This window comes from Schistocerca gregaria, chromosome 5 (genome assembly GCF_023897955.1).
Source record: "Schistocerca gregaria isolate iqSchGreg1 chromosome 5, iqSchGreg1.2, whole genome shotgun sequence".
NCBI lineage: Eukaryota > Metazoa > Arthropoda > Insecta > Orthoptera > Acrididae > Schistocerca > Schistocerca gregaria.
Window position 1 is genome coordinate 567,687,913 of NC_064924.1, and position 17,808 is coordinate 567,705,720.

The 17,808-nt window shown below is 39.7% G+C and overlaps 1 protein-coding gene across 11 annotated transcripts in view; it reads right to left on the bottom strand.

Moving 5' to 3' along the window:
• The window catches only part of LOC126272844 (piezo-type mechanosensitive ion channel component), a 651,486-nt gene that overhangs the window by 68,373 nt on the left and 565,305 nt on the right, over positions 1-17,808 (bottom strand). For all 11 annotated transcript variants that reach the window (XM_049976053.1, XM_049976051.1, XM_049976056.1 and 8 more), the window contains one exon: positions 12,772-12,919. In XM_049976053.1, coding sequence (XP_049832010.1) covers positions 12,772-12,919 — 148 coding nt within the window. The remainder of the gene's footprint in view (positions 1-12,771; positions 12,920-17,808) is intronic.

Here is a 17,808-nt window from a genome sequence, read left to right on the forward strand (position 1 = left end):
AGGAAGTGTCAGATCTGGAAGCTCCAGATGACTAAGCATTTAGCAGAAAAATAGCATTTTCTATGCAGGTCAGGTGAGGCACAAGCCATTTGCGTTAGTGAAGTTTACAGGCAGCAGTTGGCACCACTGAAAGAGTACAGAATGGTAATATGAGGGTTGTGGGATGATCGAGTCCCTGTGAGGAAACACTTTATATTTTCAATTTTTATCTTTCTTACACTGCAAATGAAGTGAAGTAATGTCCAATATATCGTATTTATTAATACTTTCATAAAAGTCTTGAAAAGAAAAGGCAAAGCGAAGCCTGGGATTGGAAATAAATTTCCTGAAGAGATTGTACGTTTTCCATGAGAACTTCTCATATAAAATTAGTTACAGTTGATGATTCTCAGGTGCTGGGATATTTATCATAAAATCAAGGGATGTAGTTATTTTCTCTGCATGTTGCACGAGTTATGAACGTCGCATTTTTACAATTACATGTATTCTTTAAAGTTTCTATATAAAAAGAAACTTGGTTTACATTTATAAAAGATTCATTATCATCACATTGTTTGAAACAAACCATGCATAATGCATCATTTCACTAAATATTGGTGAGGATACCTAGTGACATACAGTGGAATGCATTTTTATGCAGTCTTCTTGGGATGTGATTTCTTTTTCTCTCTCAATCAGACAAGAGCAGTTTTGAGCCTTTTTGATCAAACTTTTTCCTGACAATAAAAACAGATATTCTGTGGTTGCACTAGCGGAGTGTAATTGGAGGAATCATTTTAATACAGCACAATGGCAATCCCCTTCCATCTTGAAAAATCTCATTGTATAACTGCGGATTTGTTTCTTTTTCCCACTAGTCAATTAATAAAAGAAATTTGTTCTCTGGCAGATACAGCTTCACCACATCATTCAAGTATTTTTGTACAGGGTTGTTTTAAGTTTCCCAGATTTTGATGAAGCAGTGATGTAGACATGCAGTCACCAAGAGAAAATCAGCAAAACTGTTATGGCTGACAAATGAACGGGATGAAAGAACAATCTTGGGATACATGGAAGCACCTAGAGAAGCAAGACTAATCCTCTGAACAGAAAAGCAAGAGTTCATAAACAGTAAAATAAAACTGGCAGAAGTAGTCCTGTAGGCAGCCGGTGTAGTTGAGTGGTTCTAGGCACTTCAGTCTGGAACCCTGCAACCGCTATGGTCATAGGTTCGAATCCTGCCTCGGGTATGGATGTGTGTGATGTCCTTAGGTTAGTTAGGTTTAAGTTGTTCTACGATCTAGGGGACTGATGACCTCAGATGTTAAGTCCCATAGTGCTCAGAGCCATTTGAATCATTTTTGAAGAAGTCCTGTAAAGGTTTTACAGGACAGTCAGGTTCTTCAAGATAGGATACAATCCAAGGATTAACGTGCTCAGAGGCCAAGAAGGACAGATCATCACAGATGAAATGAAAGCTATGGAGGAATGGAAAAACTACTTCAAGAACCTCCTGAATGTGGATGTAAACACCATGAGTGCTACAACAGAAAATGAAGAAGAAGAATCATATAGAGAAAACAATACTGTACCATTGGGGAAGTACGAACTACCAAGCATGGAAGAGGTAAGAGCGCCCATAAAACTGATGAAGAGGGGGAAGATACCAGAAATAGTTGGCATACCTGTAGAGATGCTGAAGGAGGGAAGAGCTACTCTACAATCTGCTTAATTTGTAAGAAGGAAAGAACCCCAGAAGAATGGAGTGAGTCTGTCATCTGCCCTATACTAAAGAAAGGAGACCCAATGAGATGTAGCAACTATAGGGGAATCACACTGCTACGTACAGCTTGTAAGATCTTGAGCCTGTTGTTACTGAAGAGACTAACACCACATGTCGAGAAAGTACTGGGATTCCAACAAGCAAATTTCAGAAAGGGAAAGTTAGCTGTAGACCATTTACATACAATATAGCAAGTGCTAGCAAAGAGCTAGGAATTCCGCAAAACTGTTTGCTGCCTTTTTGTGGACTTCCAAATAGCATATGATAGTGTGAATATACAAGCAATATGACAAGTAAAGTTCCCAGAAAACTCATAAAACTGACAGATATGCACCCAGGAGACAACATGCATGGTGAAAGTAAATGGAAACATACCAAAGAAGTTCAAGGTGATGACTGGAGTGCGACAAGGAGACTGCCTCTCCCATCTCCTGTTTAATCTGGTACTGGAGAGAGCCCTGAGATAGGTAGTAAGCCTAGAGACAGGAATACAGCTGGGAAGAACGATCAACAACCTGGCCTACACAGATGATGTAGTTTTAATAGCAGAGAAAGAGCAAGACCTAATTCAGATGACAAGAACATTAATGGAAGACGCAATGACAGCAGGCCTGAAGTTGAATATGGATATGACAAAATACCTTGTAGTTAGCAGAGAAAATGGTGACAGACCCCTGAAGGTGGAGGACATAGTCTTTGAAAGAGTAAAAGACTTTAAATATCTTGGGGCTATACTCAATTAAAGGAATGAGATAGACCAGGAAATTAATGCATGAATACAAGCAGGAAACATGTAAATGTTTGCTGTGTGAAAGCTGTTAAAGTCCTGGCTTCTATCAAGATCCTCAAAGACCAAGATCTACAAGACAATAATACAACCTGTACTCTTATATGGAGCAGAGGCCGGGACCATCACCCAAAAGATGGAAAGAAAACTCTTGACATTTGAGAATGCCATCCTGACAGATTTTTGGGTCAGTGAAGCATGGAGATGAATGGAGGAAAATAAAGAACTATGAATTGCAGGGGCTATACAAGCCGATGGACATCATGAAAATGATCAAAGAAAGAAGACTGAAGTGGTATGGACACGTAATGCGTCGAGAAGGCCAGATCATCAGGCAGGTAATGGAGGAAGATATTAGAGGCAAAAGACCATGTGGAAGACCACAACTCCAATGGACTAATCAGGTCAGAGAGGATATGAGTGCACTGGGGCTGTCTGAAGAAGAATACATGGACCAAGGACACTGGAGGAGGCTGATTGGTGAGGTAAAGACCAACTGCAGTTTGTGTGGCCAACACAGTAAGTAAGTGACGACATTCTTATATTCTACCATGTCTCATCCACTGTTTTTTGAGTGCACAGCCCAAAATAGCCAGTGTTCTCCTGTAGGCATTGAGAGACAATAGGCAATAATTTTCCAGAACTAGTTACAGCAAATTGTGCTGTATAGGAGCTGTTACTTCATTCATGTTCAGTTCATCTGGAGTGCAAGTATAAAACTGCAAATTAAAAACAAAGTTTCTGTAGATCGACTTGACAGATCTGGACTTACCGTTCTGTACTCATTTCACTGTGCCAACTGCTGCCCAGAAACTATGGTGCCATAAATAGTTCGAAGCCTTGACCAACAACTGCCAAACTTTTTTTTTCTTCTCCTAAATGCTTGGCCATCTGGAGCACTCGCTTCCGTCACTTTCATTCCTGCCCAAGCCTTGCATAAACCATAAGTTTGGATGAAACTGGTGATGATGAGTAGGCGTGATCATGATGTTAGAGGAGGAGTTCCAATTCCTTATGTGAAAAGTATAAAATCAGAGATGAAGATATAAAATTTATTGCTTATGTGTGCGCTAGGGTAGCAAATAAGATAAGAACTGAATATTTCAGGAGACTGCTCAAAGATATAAATGGAAAAAATGCACACGTTCTATGAAGTCTCTGAATGTCTGTTTCACAATACCCACTAAGTCTTATCACTTAGAAACCAGAACTGAGTACCGTTTAGAAGAGCACAGTCATTGGAAAGACGAAACACATTACACTGAAAGGACATTTACCGTTCACACACGAAGAAGTACACATGTGTGAACTGCCTGCCTCAGCAGTGTGTGCCCCTATTTATTCATACACACAATGACCTAGTAAATTACAAGACTCCAAGTAAGTTTCAGAACCATCCAGAACAAAGTATTGTTGAAGTTTAAACAATTTCAGGAGGTGTGAATTGACGTGAAACACACAGGTTCCATAATCCACATACCAAATACAGCCTTTGACTCACCAGATATTCAAGTAGCTTGCAGAGGGCATTAGTAAAACTGATTGGGCGATAGCTGTCCATCTGAAGAGGCCATTAACTTTATTTCAGAACAGGAAAAAGGATACCTTCTCACCACTAGTAAGGGAGTTCCTCTATTGTTCCAGAGATGACTGCAAAGGGCAAGCAGATGACGTTAGTTAGCCACCAATAAGTGTTGATGCATTTGGTCGTGCACTCAGTCCGGTCCAGCAGCTGTGTCAGGGCAGAGAGCAAGGGCGCTGTGTATTTCCACTTGCTAAATGGGGCATGAGGGAGGAGGAATTGCTGAAGCGGCTGCCGAAAGGATGGCGTTAGTCAAACTCTGTACAGACTCAACACTGCCATCATATGGTGGAGTGGTTTGGACGGCTGCCAACAAAAATGCATTCCAATCAGCATTAGTAAAGTCTCACCTGGAAGGGCACTGAGATGAGTGATGCTAAATAAAAGATAAGACAATCGGCATAGAGCGCTGTCGCACAAATAATCAGGAACTCCCCATTGAATGGAGGGGAGGAATTCAGCACTAGAGATGTAGAGATAAATGGTCAGAAAAGTGCCATGTGCCACATCAGAGCAAGTGGGAACTCCAGTGTGGAGGAGGCAAAGATCTAGCCCCACCAGCAGGTCTTCAACAATCCTGTTCCGCTCAGGGGTCACAGTATCCCTCCACAGAGGGTTATGGGTGAAGCAGAAGGAAGGGAGGAGGGAGCTGTTGATGGAGGGAAAGAAGAACAAGACGCATAGGTCAGTCTGAGAGGAGATAAAGATTGCATACTGTTACTGCAGAGTCTAAATAGATCCAAACGGTCATCACTGTCAGTGCAGTTTGAAGAGGAACCCAGGGACTAATGATGTCTATGTGGACCAATGTACAGACACCACTGGAGACTTGCAGAAGGCCAATCCAGATCCAGCAGAAGGTTTGAAAACCACGAAGAATTAGCGAATGAGTATTCATGAAATGAGATTCCTCCAATACAACACAAGCTAGAGAGTAGACAAAAACAAGAGACTGCAATTCGAGAAGTGAGGATAGTAATCATTGCAGTTTCATTGGAGGAGAGTAGTGCAAGAGCCTGGATGAACATTGAATGGATCAGAATCGATCATTGTGCAGAGTCAGTGCCCATCACCAGTAAGGGCAGAGTGATGTCCATGAATGTAAGATCAGACTCCAATTGAGAGGTAAGGGGTGACATCCCCTGGGACATCAGGGGGGACCTCGTCTTGTGCTTTACACATCTTCTTCTACTTTGCAAGGTGAGAGGAGTTATGATCAGGAAGACAGCAAGTCACAGAAATATCTTGATCCTAGAAAGAGCAAGGGCCTTGAGGCCCACAGAGAATGGGTCCCTCGTCTGACTCAAAGTAATGGGCTTCTTCTCCTTAAGACAACAGGGACAGGGTCCTTGATGAAGCCCCATCCCTGGATGGTGCCAGAGAAGAGGGTTTCTTCTCTGGGTGAGGAGAAGATGTTCTGTTGAGAGAGGGAATGGGAACTGTGCAGGAGGAAAGAAGGGAAGAGAGACAGGATGGAGGTAAGGGAGGTAGTAGTGGAGGAGGAGGAGGAGGAGGAGGAGGAGGAGGAGGAGGAGGAGGCGGAGGAGGCAACAGTAGTGAAGGTTGACAGTACTGGTTGGAGACCATTGAATTCCTGTCCCTCACAGAAGGATAGACGGCCAAGAGTTTCGAATCCCTGAATCTTCCTTTCCATTTTATAGATTGGACAATCCAGAGAGCAAGGAGAGTGTAAGGCAGAACAGTTCACACACTTGGATAGTACAATGCAAGGACTCCCCACATGGAGAGGGTAGCCACAATCACCACAAATAGGATTCACATCACTTCATGAAAACTTTTGATCAAAATGGTGATGCTGGAGGGGGGGGATGATGAGGTTGGTTATCCCATCAAAAGTCAGAATTAAAGTGCTGGTATCAACTTGACTATCCTTAGGACCTCTCTGAATTTGCCGGATGAAATAATGAATGTTGCACTTCGTCGTCAAATTGAAGGATGAGATCCCTAAGAAAGATAATGTGTGGACCACATTACAGAACTGGTGAGGAGTGATACTCACTGAGACATCTGCTAAGCGATCTCAAGCACAAAGAGAGGCTGACTGACAGGCAGAAGAGGTTTTAATCAATAGGGAACCAGATTGTGCCTTACTGAGTGACTCTACTTCACTAAATTTATCTTCTATATGTTTGACAAAAAGGAGGGGTTTGGTAGCAGTGAAACCATCTGTCCTAGAACAAACTAAGTAATGGGGAAAGGGTTTTGCCCCCATGCTGGTCAGCTTCACCCTTCTCCCAGGTGGTGGCCAGGGACGGGAACACAAAGGAAGCAAGAGTGGTAGCAGACAGAGAACCGTTACTTTCTAACGAGACAGCCACAGAAGAGCAGTCAGAAGTGTGGGCTTGGCACACTTCATGTGCGGAGCATTTGCCTTCGCACCACCCACTCTGATCAGGGGCTAACCCTGTGGGAAACACCCAGCCACCACAAGAGCCACCTGGAACAGCAGTGATTGCTGACAGTTCTGATGCCCCATAAAGATGAGCAACCCCTCCTATGCTTACACGAGGTGGTGACAGTTCAGGTAGCAGAAGTGCTATCCTCATGTTGTCTGGGGGCTCAGCCGTAGGGGTACATGACAGCCCCATCATACAGACTGGCTACTGTGCTGGTGACCTAGCAGCAGGAGGAGAGTGGGTGGGTGGGTGGGTGGGGGGGGGGGGGGGGGAGGAAGGTTAGGGCTTTAGAATTCTAGGTGGCCCCTGAATGGGTTTAGTATAGTATAGTGTCATTGAAGTGCCCACACTGTGCCATGGATTTGTTCATAGTTTATGCCACCAACAGAGAAGTAATTATAGATGAGGATATAATTTGTCTTGTAAACCAGGAATGAGGATGTTGGTCTGGAGTCAGTCAGAATGAAGGTGTTGATCCATACAGGCAGAAACGCTCTGTGTGGTGCCACAGCAACCAGCCACAATGGCGTATTCTGGGTGGTTGGGTTTGTTAACTTTAACAAGCGTATAGAAGGTAGGACTGGAAGGAGTGCCAGGGTTTCGGTCACCCTCATCTTGTCCTGAAATGAGAAAATTCTCCCCAATATCCTCTCACCCCTCCCACAAAGGTATTCTTCCACCCACCCAATCTCTGAAATATCCTTGTCCATTCCAACGCCACCCCTGCTCCATTACCCCTTACCTCAAGCCTCCTATCCCTGTAATAGACCTAGATCTAAGTCCTGTCCCAAAAACCGTCCCACTACCACCAACCCCAATGCTATAACAAGATCTCCTACCCCATTAAAGGTATGGCCACTTGTTAAAGCAGCCACTGATCTTCCAAATAAGCTGCAATTGTTGTGCCACATTCTACTTGGGCATGATTACTAACAATGTCATGCAAGCAGCAATTGGAAAACTGTGGTCAGGAGACAGCTCAACCACCCAATTGCTAAGCATGCTTCACTTTAATGACTGCTTCACAGCCTATGCATCTGGATTTTCCACCAACACTAGCTTTTCTGAACAGCACTTCATTCCCGTAATCACTTCATTCCCGTAATCACTCCTCCCTGGCCTCAATCTTTGTTAGTCACTGTCCTCAACCTACCCATCCCTTTCCCTGCTCCCACTTCAGTACTACACATGGCTCCTACACCAGCGAAGTGCCTACATGGTACTTTCCACTTTTCTATTTCTTCCCCACCCCCCTTTTCCCCCCTGTTTCCTCTAGGCATAGCCTTATGATTTTGCACACAGCAGCCTCACATTCTTCTGCATTCCTAAAGGCAACACTAGCATCTTCCTTCCATCCTTAGCCTGCTATTCCTCCCCCTCCCCACCCCACAGTTCATCCTTATCACTACTATCCTCCCCACAAGATTGCTGCTCACACCAGATGCAGCCACATTCAGGCCTTAGTGCCATGAGGCAGTGGCTAAGTGTGTGTGATTTGTTTTTGTGTGAACGTGTTTGTGTTCTCTACTTCTAAACAAGCACTTCATCCAAAGGCAAAATATGTCTAGGCTTCTTTTTCATTGTGCCTATCAGTGACCCAACACCTCTTCTTTGTGGTGCGTAGCAATCTGAATAGAGCAGTCATCAATCCATAGATTGTTTTGAACTCCACAATGCTTTACTAGGTATGGTCCTATTGGAGGTGGTATGCTGTTGCCTTCCTCCAACCTTTGAGCTGATTTACCTAGCCAGTTAGAGGAAGACCTACAGTTTAATGTGTGTTCTGAACCACGGTGCAACTCACAATCACATACATCGCCAGAGGCGAAAGAAGTGCTAAGTGACAGATAAAAATCCTAAGACTGACTGGAGATGAATCCAAGACCTTTGGATTTGTAGTCTGGTACTACACCAATGAGCCACAAAGCCACAGTAGCAATCTAGCCTTTCCATATTGCTGTTATTCTGTCCTTGACTTCCCACTGTGTGATTTATAGAGCGCATCAGATTAAATTAATTAATTACTAAATCATTTGTAGGCAATTCATTCTCATGTAACATTGAGAAAACTCCCATTGCTCCAGTGGACTTGTGGAACATGTGGGGACTGTTAACAGAATAGTTTGACAGCTGTAAATTCTTGGTATTATGATTTGACAACAAAAACAATGGGAGGAGCATTTCCTAAATTGATGAAATGTCTAAGCAAATCTTTTTTCATTCAGTCTTTATTTGCAATGCAGATATTGTCTAATGTACATAGACAACGAAAATTTTCACCAAAAAGGGTATATTTTGCCTACCTTCCTTCCAGAACATCAAACAGACCATTTCTTGGGTTAACACCTTGAGCCATTCTATAGTTTTCTGAGATCAAAATTATGATATTTGTAGTTTTAATTCAAGAACATGCTGCAGGAAGATGTTCACAGAATTGGTTATACAAACAGTTTCTTTTTAGTACATTAAGAACATGCTACAAGAACTTGTTAATAGAATTTGGTATATGAGCAATTTCTTATTCCTCATTAAAACTTGCTATAAACTCCATACTGTTTTTTTAAATAAACAGTTCACATTTTAGTATCAGCGCTACAAGAATGAAAGTTTCACAAAAGCAAAATGTGTTTCCTTTGGCACCTGTGCATCTCTATTGTTCAGGAATACTTCTTTTCAATAATTTTCTGAACAGTTTAAGAGAATCTGAAGAATTTTCAAGGGCTCCTGCTCCACAAGAAAATTTCTTGGCAAAACTCACTGATTTATATCTTCTTAAAAATATTCATAATATGAGTACTGGATAACATTTGACTCATCTACAGCATACATGCAGTAAAATGATTAGCATAAGCAACCAGTGAAAATATTAGGTTTCTTGGTGATTCACTTTTCTTTTAATGGGAAAATGTATGCTGAAATGAAAGCAATATTCGATGTACTTTCTGCTGATCCTTCACTATCAAGGAATACAGTTAGGAAAATCAAACAATGGGAACTCCAGGTTGGAATAGCAACATTATCAGGAAAGGTAGATTGCTACTTATTGTAAAGAAGACATGTTGCTGACAGGCACAATGAAAAGACACACATTACCAACACAACATGATTCTTGCTGCTTGCTTGTAGCAGAGGTCATAGTTTGCCACAGTTGCTGACAACAAGTGAGTGTGGTTTTCAACTCTGGAGCTGGGTTTGAAACAATCTAATTGAGATCAAAAGAGTTCGAGTCTCGGTCGGGCACACAGTTTTAATCTGCCAGGAAGTTTCATATCAGTGCACACTCCGCTGCAGAGTGAAAATCTCATTCTGGAAACATCCCCCAGGCTGTGGCTAAGCCATGTCTCCACTATATCCTTTCTTTCAGGAGTGTTAGTTCTGCAAGGTTCGCAGGAGAGCTTCTGTAAAGTTTGGAAGGTAGGAGACGAGATACTGGCAGAAGTAAAGCTGTGAGTACTGGGCGTGAGTCGTGCTTCGGTAGCTCAGATGGTAGAGCACTTGCCCGCGAAAGACAAAGGTCCCGAGTTCGAGTCTCGGTCGGGCACACAGTTTTAATCTGCCAGGAAGTTTCGAGATCAAAAGACTTTTTGCATTGAGTTGCCATCAATGATATGACCTACATTCATCATTATATCACTAAAACTAAGCAGTAATCAAAATAATGGGTTGCTTCCAGTGAATCTGTTTCAAAAAATGACAAGGACAGCTCCACTGAACATAATAATAGTGGGATGAAAAAGGTGTTATAAACATAAGCTTCTCTGAAAACCAAAAAATGATTAATTGAGAACACAAAACAGACAGATACTGAAGCACTTAAGCAAAAACTGAAGGCAACATGACCCCATTTGATGAATTAAGTATTGTTTTACTGCAACAATGTGCCAGCACATTCATCTGAAGTTGTCACAAAACTGCATGAACTGTAGTCCCCATATCCATGCAAACTGTCTTACTGGGATTTGTTTTTGTCCCCTTATGTGAAGAAATGACTTGCAGTTAAAAAATTGCTCATATGAGATGGTCTTCTTCGATTCAGGCATATTCTGAAAAGCACAGCAATTCCTATTTTTTCAGAGCTTAAAAAGAAAGGCTGGGATGTTGGAAAGAATGTTCACTCCAAAAAAGGGACTATACTGGAAAATATTTTTTTAAAAGAGAAACATACCTTTATTCCTTGGAAGGTTGCTCACTGAACAGCCTTTGGATAAATTTATAATTTTAATTATTATTATTTCTTTCTTACCTCAGATGTTATGTCTGGTCAAAAGCAGAAAGTGACGCGGACCTTGATCAAGCATGACTTCCTCTTAACTGTACGGTATATGTTATATTGCATTTAGGAACTTTCGGGTAATTGAACATGTATCAATAATTATGGATTTCTGTAGTTGTATATATAAGTTTGGATGTAGCTGTATTGCATTGATGTACTGATGGATATTGTGTGGTATGACTCCTGTAGTTGATAGGATAATTGGTATAATGTCTACTTTATCCTGATGCCACATATCCTTGACTTCCTTAGCCAGTTGGATGTATTTTTCAATTTTTTCTCCTGTTTTCTTTTGTATATTTGTTGTATTGGGTATGGATATTTCGATTAGTCGTGTTAATTTCTTCTTTTTATTGGTGAGTATGATGTCAGGTTTGTCATGTGGTGTTGTTTTATCTGTTATAATGGTTCTGTTCCAGTATAATTTGTATTCATCATTCTCCAGTACATTTTGTGGTGCATACTTGTATGTGGGAACATGTTGTTTTATAAGTTTATGTTGTAAGGCAAGCTGTTGATGTATTATTTTTGCTACATTGTCATGTCTTCTGGAGTATTCTGTATTTGCTATTATTATTATTATATTTTTAATTACTTCAAATTACAAAACCTCTTTGTTTAGTATACACAGAATGAATATTAAATCTAAACAGGTTAATTCTTGGATAAAATATGAAGATCTACTCAACTACCTTAGCTTGAACAGCTAAAACCAAGTTTTAAAAAAAATTAGAATATGTAGCTGTGTGATCTGCCACCCACCAAGTTGATTAGTCTGCAAAACTCTGTATGTGTGTGCAACTGATGTTTGAAGATTACCAAATCTAAATATTAAAGATATAGTAGCACTGAAGGAAGAGTTATAAATGAGGTATTATTTGGCAAAAACAGCTGAATATCTGCTTGAAACACAATATGTTAACACATGCACTACTTGCAGAGTCAATTTACCACTTTGCTGTGATATATCCTTCCCTTATTCCCTTGCAAAGTGCAAATGTAGAATGACAGTGAACTGATTAAGGCAGAGAAGAATGGAACAGTATGTAGACTTTACAAGGGTGACTGACATCGAAAGCCACAGTGATTGCATTACTTACTCAAGAAAATGAAATGCCACAACAGAAATATCAACTTTGTGACCAGAACTTTGCCATGCAAGTGTTAACATAGCTCAGTATTTCAGTGTAGACTGTTGGTTTTAAATAGCACAGTGAAGATAGATGTGCTATATTAATCATATGACATATCTGCTGTTTGTGAAGTGGCTTTAACCATTCAAACTGGGTATGCAACCGATGGTTGCTTCTTCAGGAAAGAGGGAAGGAGAGGGAAAGAAAGACGAAAGGATGTGGGTTTTAAGGGAGAGGGTAAGGAGTCATTCCAATCCCGGAAGCGGAAAGACTTCCCTTAGGGGGAAAAATGGACAGGTGTACACTCGCACACACACACATATCCAGACACTGTCTGTGTATGTGCGGATGGATGGATGGATGGATATGTGTGTGTGTGCGCGCGAGTGTACACCTGTCCTTTTTTCCCCCTAAGGGAAGTCTTTCCGCTCCCGGGATTGGAATGACTCCTTACTCTCTCCCTTAAAACCCACATCCTTTCGTCTTTCCCTCTCCTTCCCTCTTTCCTGAAGAAGCAACCATCGGTTGCGAAAGCTAGTAATTCTGTGTGTGTGTTTGTGTGTTTTGTTCATTGTGCCTGTCTGCCGGCGCAAATCCAGCCACCCAGTTGGGTTGATGCTTTTTTGCTTCTGTACAATACTGACCCAGGATTAACGAGAACCACTGTTCTATATCTCAAGAAGAATGGAACTTCCAACCCAGTCAATCACATAAGAAAAATAAAAGAAATTTCAGGAACTATGGGTCATCAATCTAATACTATATTCTACATTTATAACAATTGCACCAGCGTACATGATCATCTATGACTACTCACCCCAAACGAAGCAAATCCCATGATGACAATTATAAAATTGAAGAAATCGCACATGAACATGTATGCATAAACATCAGCAGTGACTTGAAGGCTTGGATGCAAAAGCTGATGGAAGAAATCCTGAACAGCATTCACGTATCTTTTGCCCCTAAAGCAAGAAATTAAACATTTTTTACTACATGCATTTGACACTATCTACAGCAATAAATAATATTTACAATAACATAAAAATATAACATGAGAAAAATTGCATAAATGATGTGGCAAAGGTGAAATATGATCTGAAAATGATGAGGAAACATTAAAAATAAACAGCTGCTCGATTGCAGCTTCACAGTTCAAGTAAGTGGGGAGGCCACTGTTATTGTTTTTCTGCCTATTTTCCTTATATTATAACACTGATTTATCAGTAATTACATATTTTCAATGCAAATTCTACCTAACAGCAAAGAAAGTAGATAGCTCCTAAGGACAGCAAAAGATGATGATCATCTCTCTGGCTATGAGCAATTGGCCTCCTTGAAAGTGTGACCTAATGCTTAGGTGGATAACCATAAGAACACCAGAAGCATACATCCTGAGACAATCTGGTAAAGCTGCCATATTTGACAATTACAGTTTTGAAATAAAAGGATTATTTTTTCCTCCTGGTATTTGATCTTTTACATCTGAAGATATCTTGAAATGCTATAATATAACTAATCAAGTCTCTAACAATAAATGCTTTGAAAATAGGGGAATACAACATACATTTTAATAGCAACAGTACCTGGTTAAAGAAACACGAGAGTGAGTCTTACTTGGCAGCGAATTTAAATGAGTACAGCGTATCTCTGTAACTATTTTTAAAAAAATCAGATCACTACAACACCACAATGTATAAAGAGATTATTGAAATTCAAAGCTATGATATTAATTTTAGCACAATAAACAGTAACAACAATATGCCATGTAGAATGAAATTTTCACTCTGCAGTGGAGTTTGTGCTGATGTGAAACTTCCTGGTGGATTTTAATATGTCACATGATTGTAGACTTCCATAATGTTTTGATGAAGTCATGCCACAGCAGTCATTATGTGGTTACATGACAATACTTCAGCCATTTTGCCAAGCTGAATGTGTATAATGTGGATTGTAATTTTTTTTAAAGTGTTCAACACCAGATTGTCAACAGCTATCTCCCAATGGAACATGTAAAAGAATTTCTTTGCATTCCATTTATGCGTGAAGTACAAGAGGAAAGTCTGTTTAACTGCCTCTGTGCATGCTATAATTAGTCTAATCTCATTGTCACAATCCCTTCTGAAGCACTATAGGGGGCTGCGATATATTCCTAGATTCTTCACTTAATACTCGTTCTTGAAACATAGTGAAATAAATAGGTTTCTGCAGGATAGTTCTCATGTTCAAGTGTGTACTAAATGAAGTTTCCAGCATTTACAGGAGGCTCTTCTCACAGTCAAACAAACCTTAACCATTTGTGCTGTCCTCTTCTGTTTATGTTCAATATTGCCTATTAGTCCTATCTGGCATGGCTCCCATACAGTTGAATATGATCCGAGATATGATACACAAATGTTTTGAAATGAGTCTTCTTTATAGACTGATAGCATCCTAACACAAACATTTGCAAGAGTTGACTGATTTAAATTGAAATAAATCAATATTATAGTCCCAAGATACAAAGCTTTTGGTGGGCTTTTCAGTGGATCTGAATTTCTTGTCTACTGTTATAACTACATCACCTACATTTCCCTTTAGTCTATCCTTTTGATATACATTAAGATCCATCCCAAAAGTCTCACTGCAGTCATTCTAATAGTTTGAGACAGCTTTCTGAACCTCATATTATGTGCATTCCATAGCTTTTTAGGAGAGCTTTAAATTTTGATACTTGAGAATGATTGAGAATGATTGAGAATGCTTTGAAAGTCTATCACTAGGGTTTTAAAAATTCTTATCTGTGATGGGATAGTTTGGTGTCTCCTACAGCTATGATTACCTGGAATGGCTTGAGAGTTGCCTATTCTAACTACTTTTCTGTGCAACCCACACAAATTGCCTAGGCAGCAGCCTCTGAGACATAGTGCTCCACTGGCCCATTTAGACAAACTCTACAGTTTTCAATTCTATGGCCTAAGCCTAGGAATTCATGGAAAAACACCAAACTACACTATTTTTTGCTTTCCCTGAAAGGATCCACTTTTGCAACATGGGAAGAACATTTGAATAATTTAATTGAAAAAAAGTTCAGCAAAATAATGGGTTATCTGTTAATACACCATTATCATCATGTACTGTCTGTGAAAGATCTCTGTGGGAGGAATTATTCAAGTTTAGTACACCATTACAACTAAACTAATGGAACATACGTCTATCACAGTGTTTTTAATGAGTATTTTCTTCTGTTGGAAAACCCACCAATGACACTGTAGGATGGAAATACGGGCAATACAGTTAAACAAAGCACATACATGGTGCAACTAGCAGCAAGGAGATAAAATAAATAATAAGGTAATTAAACAATACAATATCAAAGGTTATGATGGGTTGTCTATCACCACATTCAAAAGGTGCATAGACAAAATGTCTGATATCATGGCAACAGCAGTAAATGATGTAATTGCATCAGGTAGTTTCCCACACAATCTAAAAATAGCACAAGTAACCCCAATTTACAAGAAAGGTGCTAAATCTCAAACTGAAAACTATCAACTCGTTTCAACTTTACCTGGATTTTCTTAGGTAATTAAGAAAGTTATTTACACCAGACTAATGACATACCTAAGTCAACACAATCTAATATCTGAAAATTTGAATGGCTTTATGAAAAACAAACCAACTTGAATAGCCATAGCACAGTTAGCAGACAAAATAACAACTGCCATAGAGAACAAAGAAACTCCTTGGTCTTGGAAAAGCTGTTGATTATGTTGTTGTTGTTGTTTTTGGAGAAGGAGACCAGACAGCGAGGTCATCGGTCTCGTCGGATTAGGGAAGGACGGGGAAGGAAGTCGGCCGTGCCCTTTGAAAGGAACAATCCCGGCATTTGCCCCAAGCGATTTAGGGAAATCACGGAAAACCTAAATGAGGATGGCCGGACGCGGGATTGAACCGTCATCCTCCCGAATGCGAGTCCAGTGTTTAACCACTGCGCCACCTCGCTTGGTGTTGATTATGTCAACATCACTAAATTACTTGACAAGCTGTGGATCCTTAGTGTTAAGGAACAGCCTATGAATTACTATAATCATATAGGAGCAACAGAACAATATACATTGCTCAATGCACAAGAACCTCTACTTTTCTTAATTTATGTTAATGATTTGAAGTACTGTTTGAAGACGATACACCAATTGTGAACATACACAAAGCTTACAGTAGTTTAGAGGTGTTGTGCAACAGTGTTATGAATGAAATAATCAAGTATTTCAATACAATCCATCTGAATGTTAGTGCTTCAAAGACTGCAGTAATGGAATTTAACACCATGGTATGAAGTTATTCATGGGAAATGTAATTGTAAAAAAGGAAAATAGATGTATTTCTTGGGAATCATAATTCAGGAGAGCTTTAAGTGGGATATGCATATGGACTAATTAGTCTTTAAGATATCTTGACTGCAAGTATACATCTATGCCAGATTCAGTCTGTCTGTCTTATATTAACTTTATTTGCCACTGGTGATAATTGTAATAATGGAATGAATATTTTAGGAGGTCAAGATATATGCCCATTATAGAGATGAACCATCACTGCTTCTCAATGAACAGCTGGATTTTCGTGAAAAACATTTTTATGATATCTTTGACAAAATTCTATGAACACGTATGTACTCTTTTGTTCAGAAAACCATAGGACCCAGTTGTATCCATGGCAGAAATGTACCTTAGAACAGTACATAAATATTTCTATCACAATCTTAAATTTCCAACTAGAAATATTATGAAATATGACTCCACTTTTAATAAATCAGTTTTGTGACCTTTTAAAAAGTGTATGTAATATCATAGCACTCTGCAGCTGATCATTCCACAACTAACATATCGATATGATGCAGCAATGCCAAAGACCTTCACAACATCGTTGACTTTGAAACCATTGTGGTAGTACCACCCCAGCCCATAGACGGCACACTGAGTATACGTCTGTATAGTTATTTTAAAGCTTTTAATTGACATTTTATACAATATTTAAGTATTTCCATGGTTGTAAAGAGATATTTTATACATAACTGTTTTTATGTTATTATTGTACTTTTTTTTGTTTTTTGACAATTATGTCAACCCGTTTTACACTGAATGGTTGATGTGAGGTAGAGGGAGAAGAGGTAGGCGGAGCATCTTCGTATTTAAGCATACGCCCGTCACTTGCTGGCACCAGTTGACATCACAGCAGCTGAGAAGAGTGCTCCACCTACCATCTTCGAAGGATGCCATGGGTACAACTAGTCTTATTGTATTTTATCCTTATAAGCATTTTGTCATATTTTATTCTCAATCTAGTAAGGTTTCTATTACTTTCTAAATTAAATTACAGTTCTGATGATGGTTATTATTATTATTATTATTATTATTATTATTATTTTAACAGTTTTTGTCTACAAACTGGAATTAATTGCAACGACTTTAGGTACCAAATAGTATTTAAGGTTGACTTAGCTGAAATGCCTCATTTTGTTTTAAGATTGTGTACTAATGACTTCAAAATAGCAATAAAAAAATTAGAGAAGTACTGATGGTAAGAAAAAGAGCAAGATTCAGTCATACTTTTAAATTTAAATTGTACATTATTAATTATGGGAGATATTTTTTGAGAGGAAAGAAGAAATGAAAAGGGATATTTGTGGTAGAAGGAAGGATGTCTCAGGCCTCTTTTAAGCAAAAGGCAGTAAGTAGTCAATAAGTCTAGCCCGATATGAGTATTGGGATGGAACAGTACAGTTGTAGTTACACGTCCTTTTGCTACGTAATCCTTGTGGTTCAAAGCAACGGTGGTGGAGTCTTTGTCTGCAGGTAGGATTATAAGGTTGGGA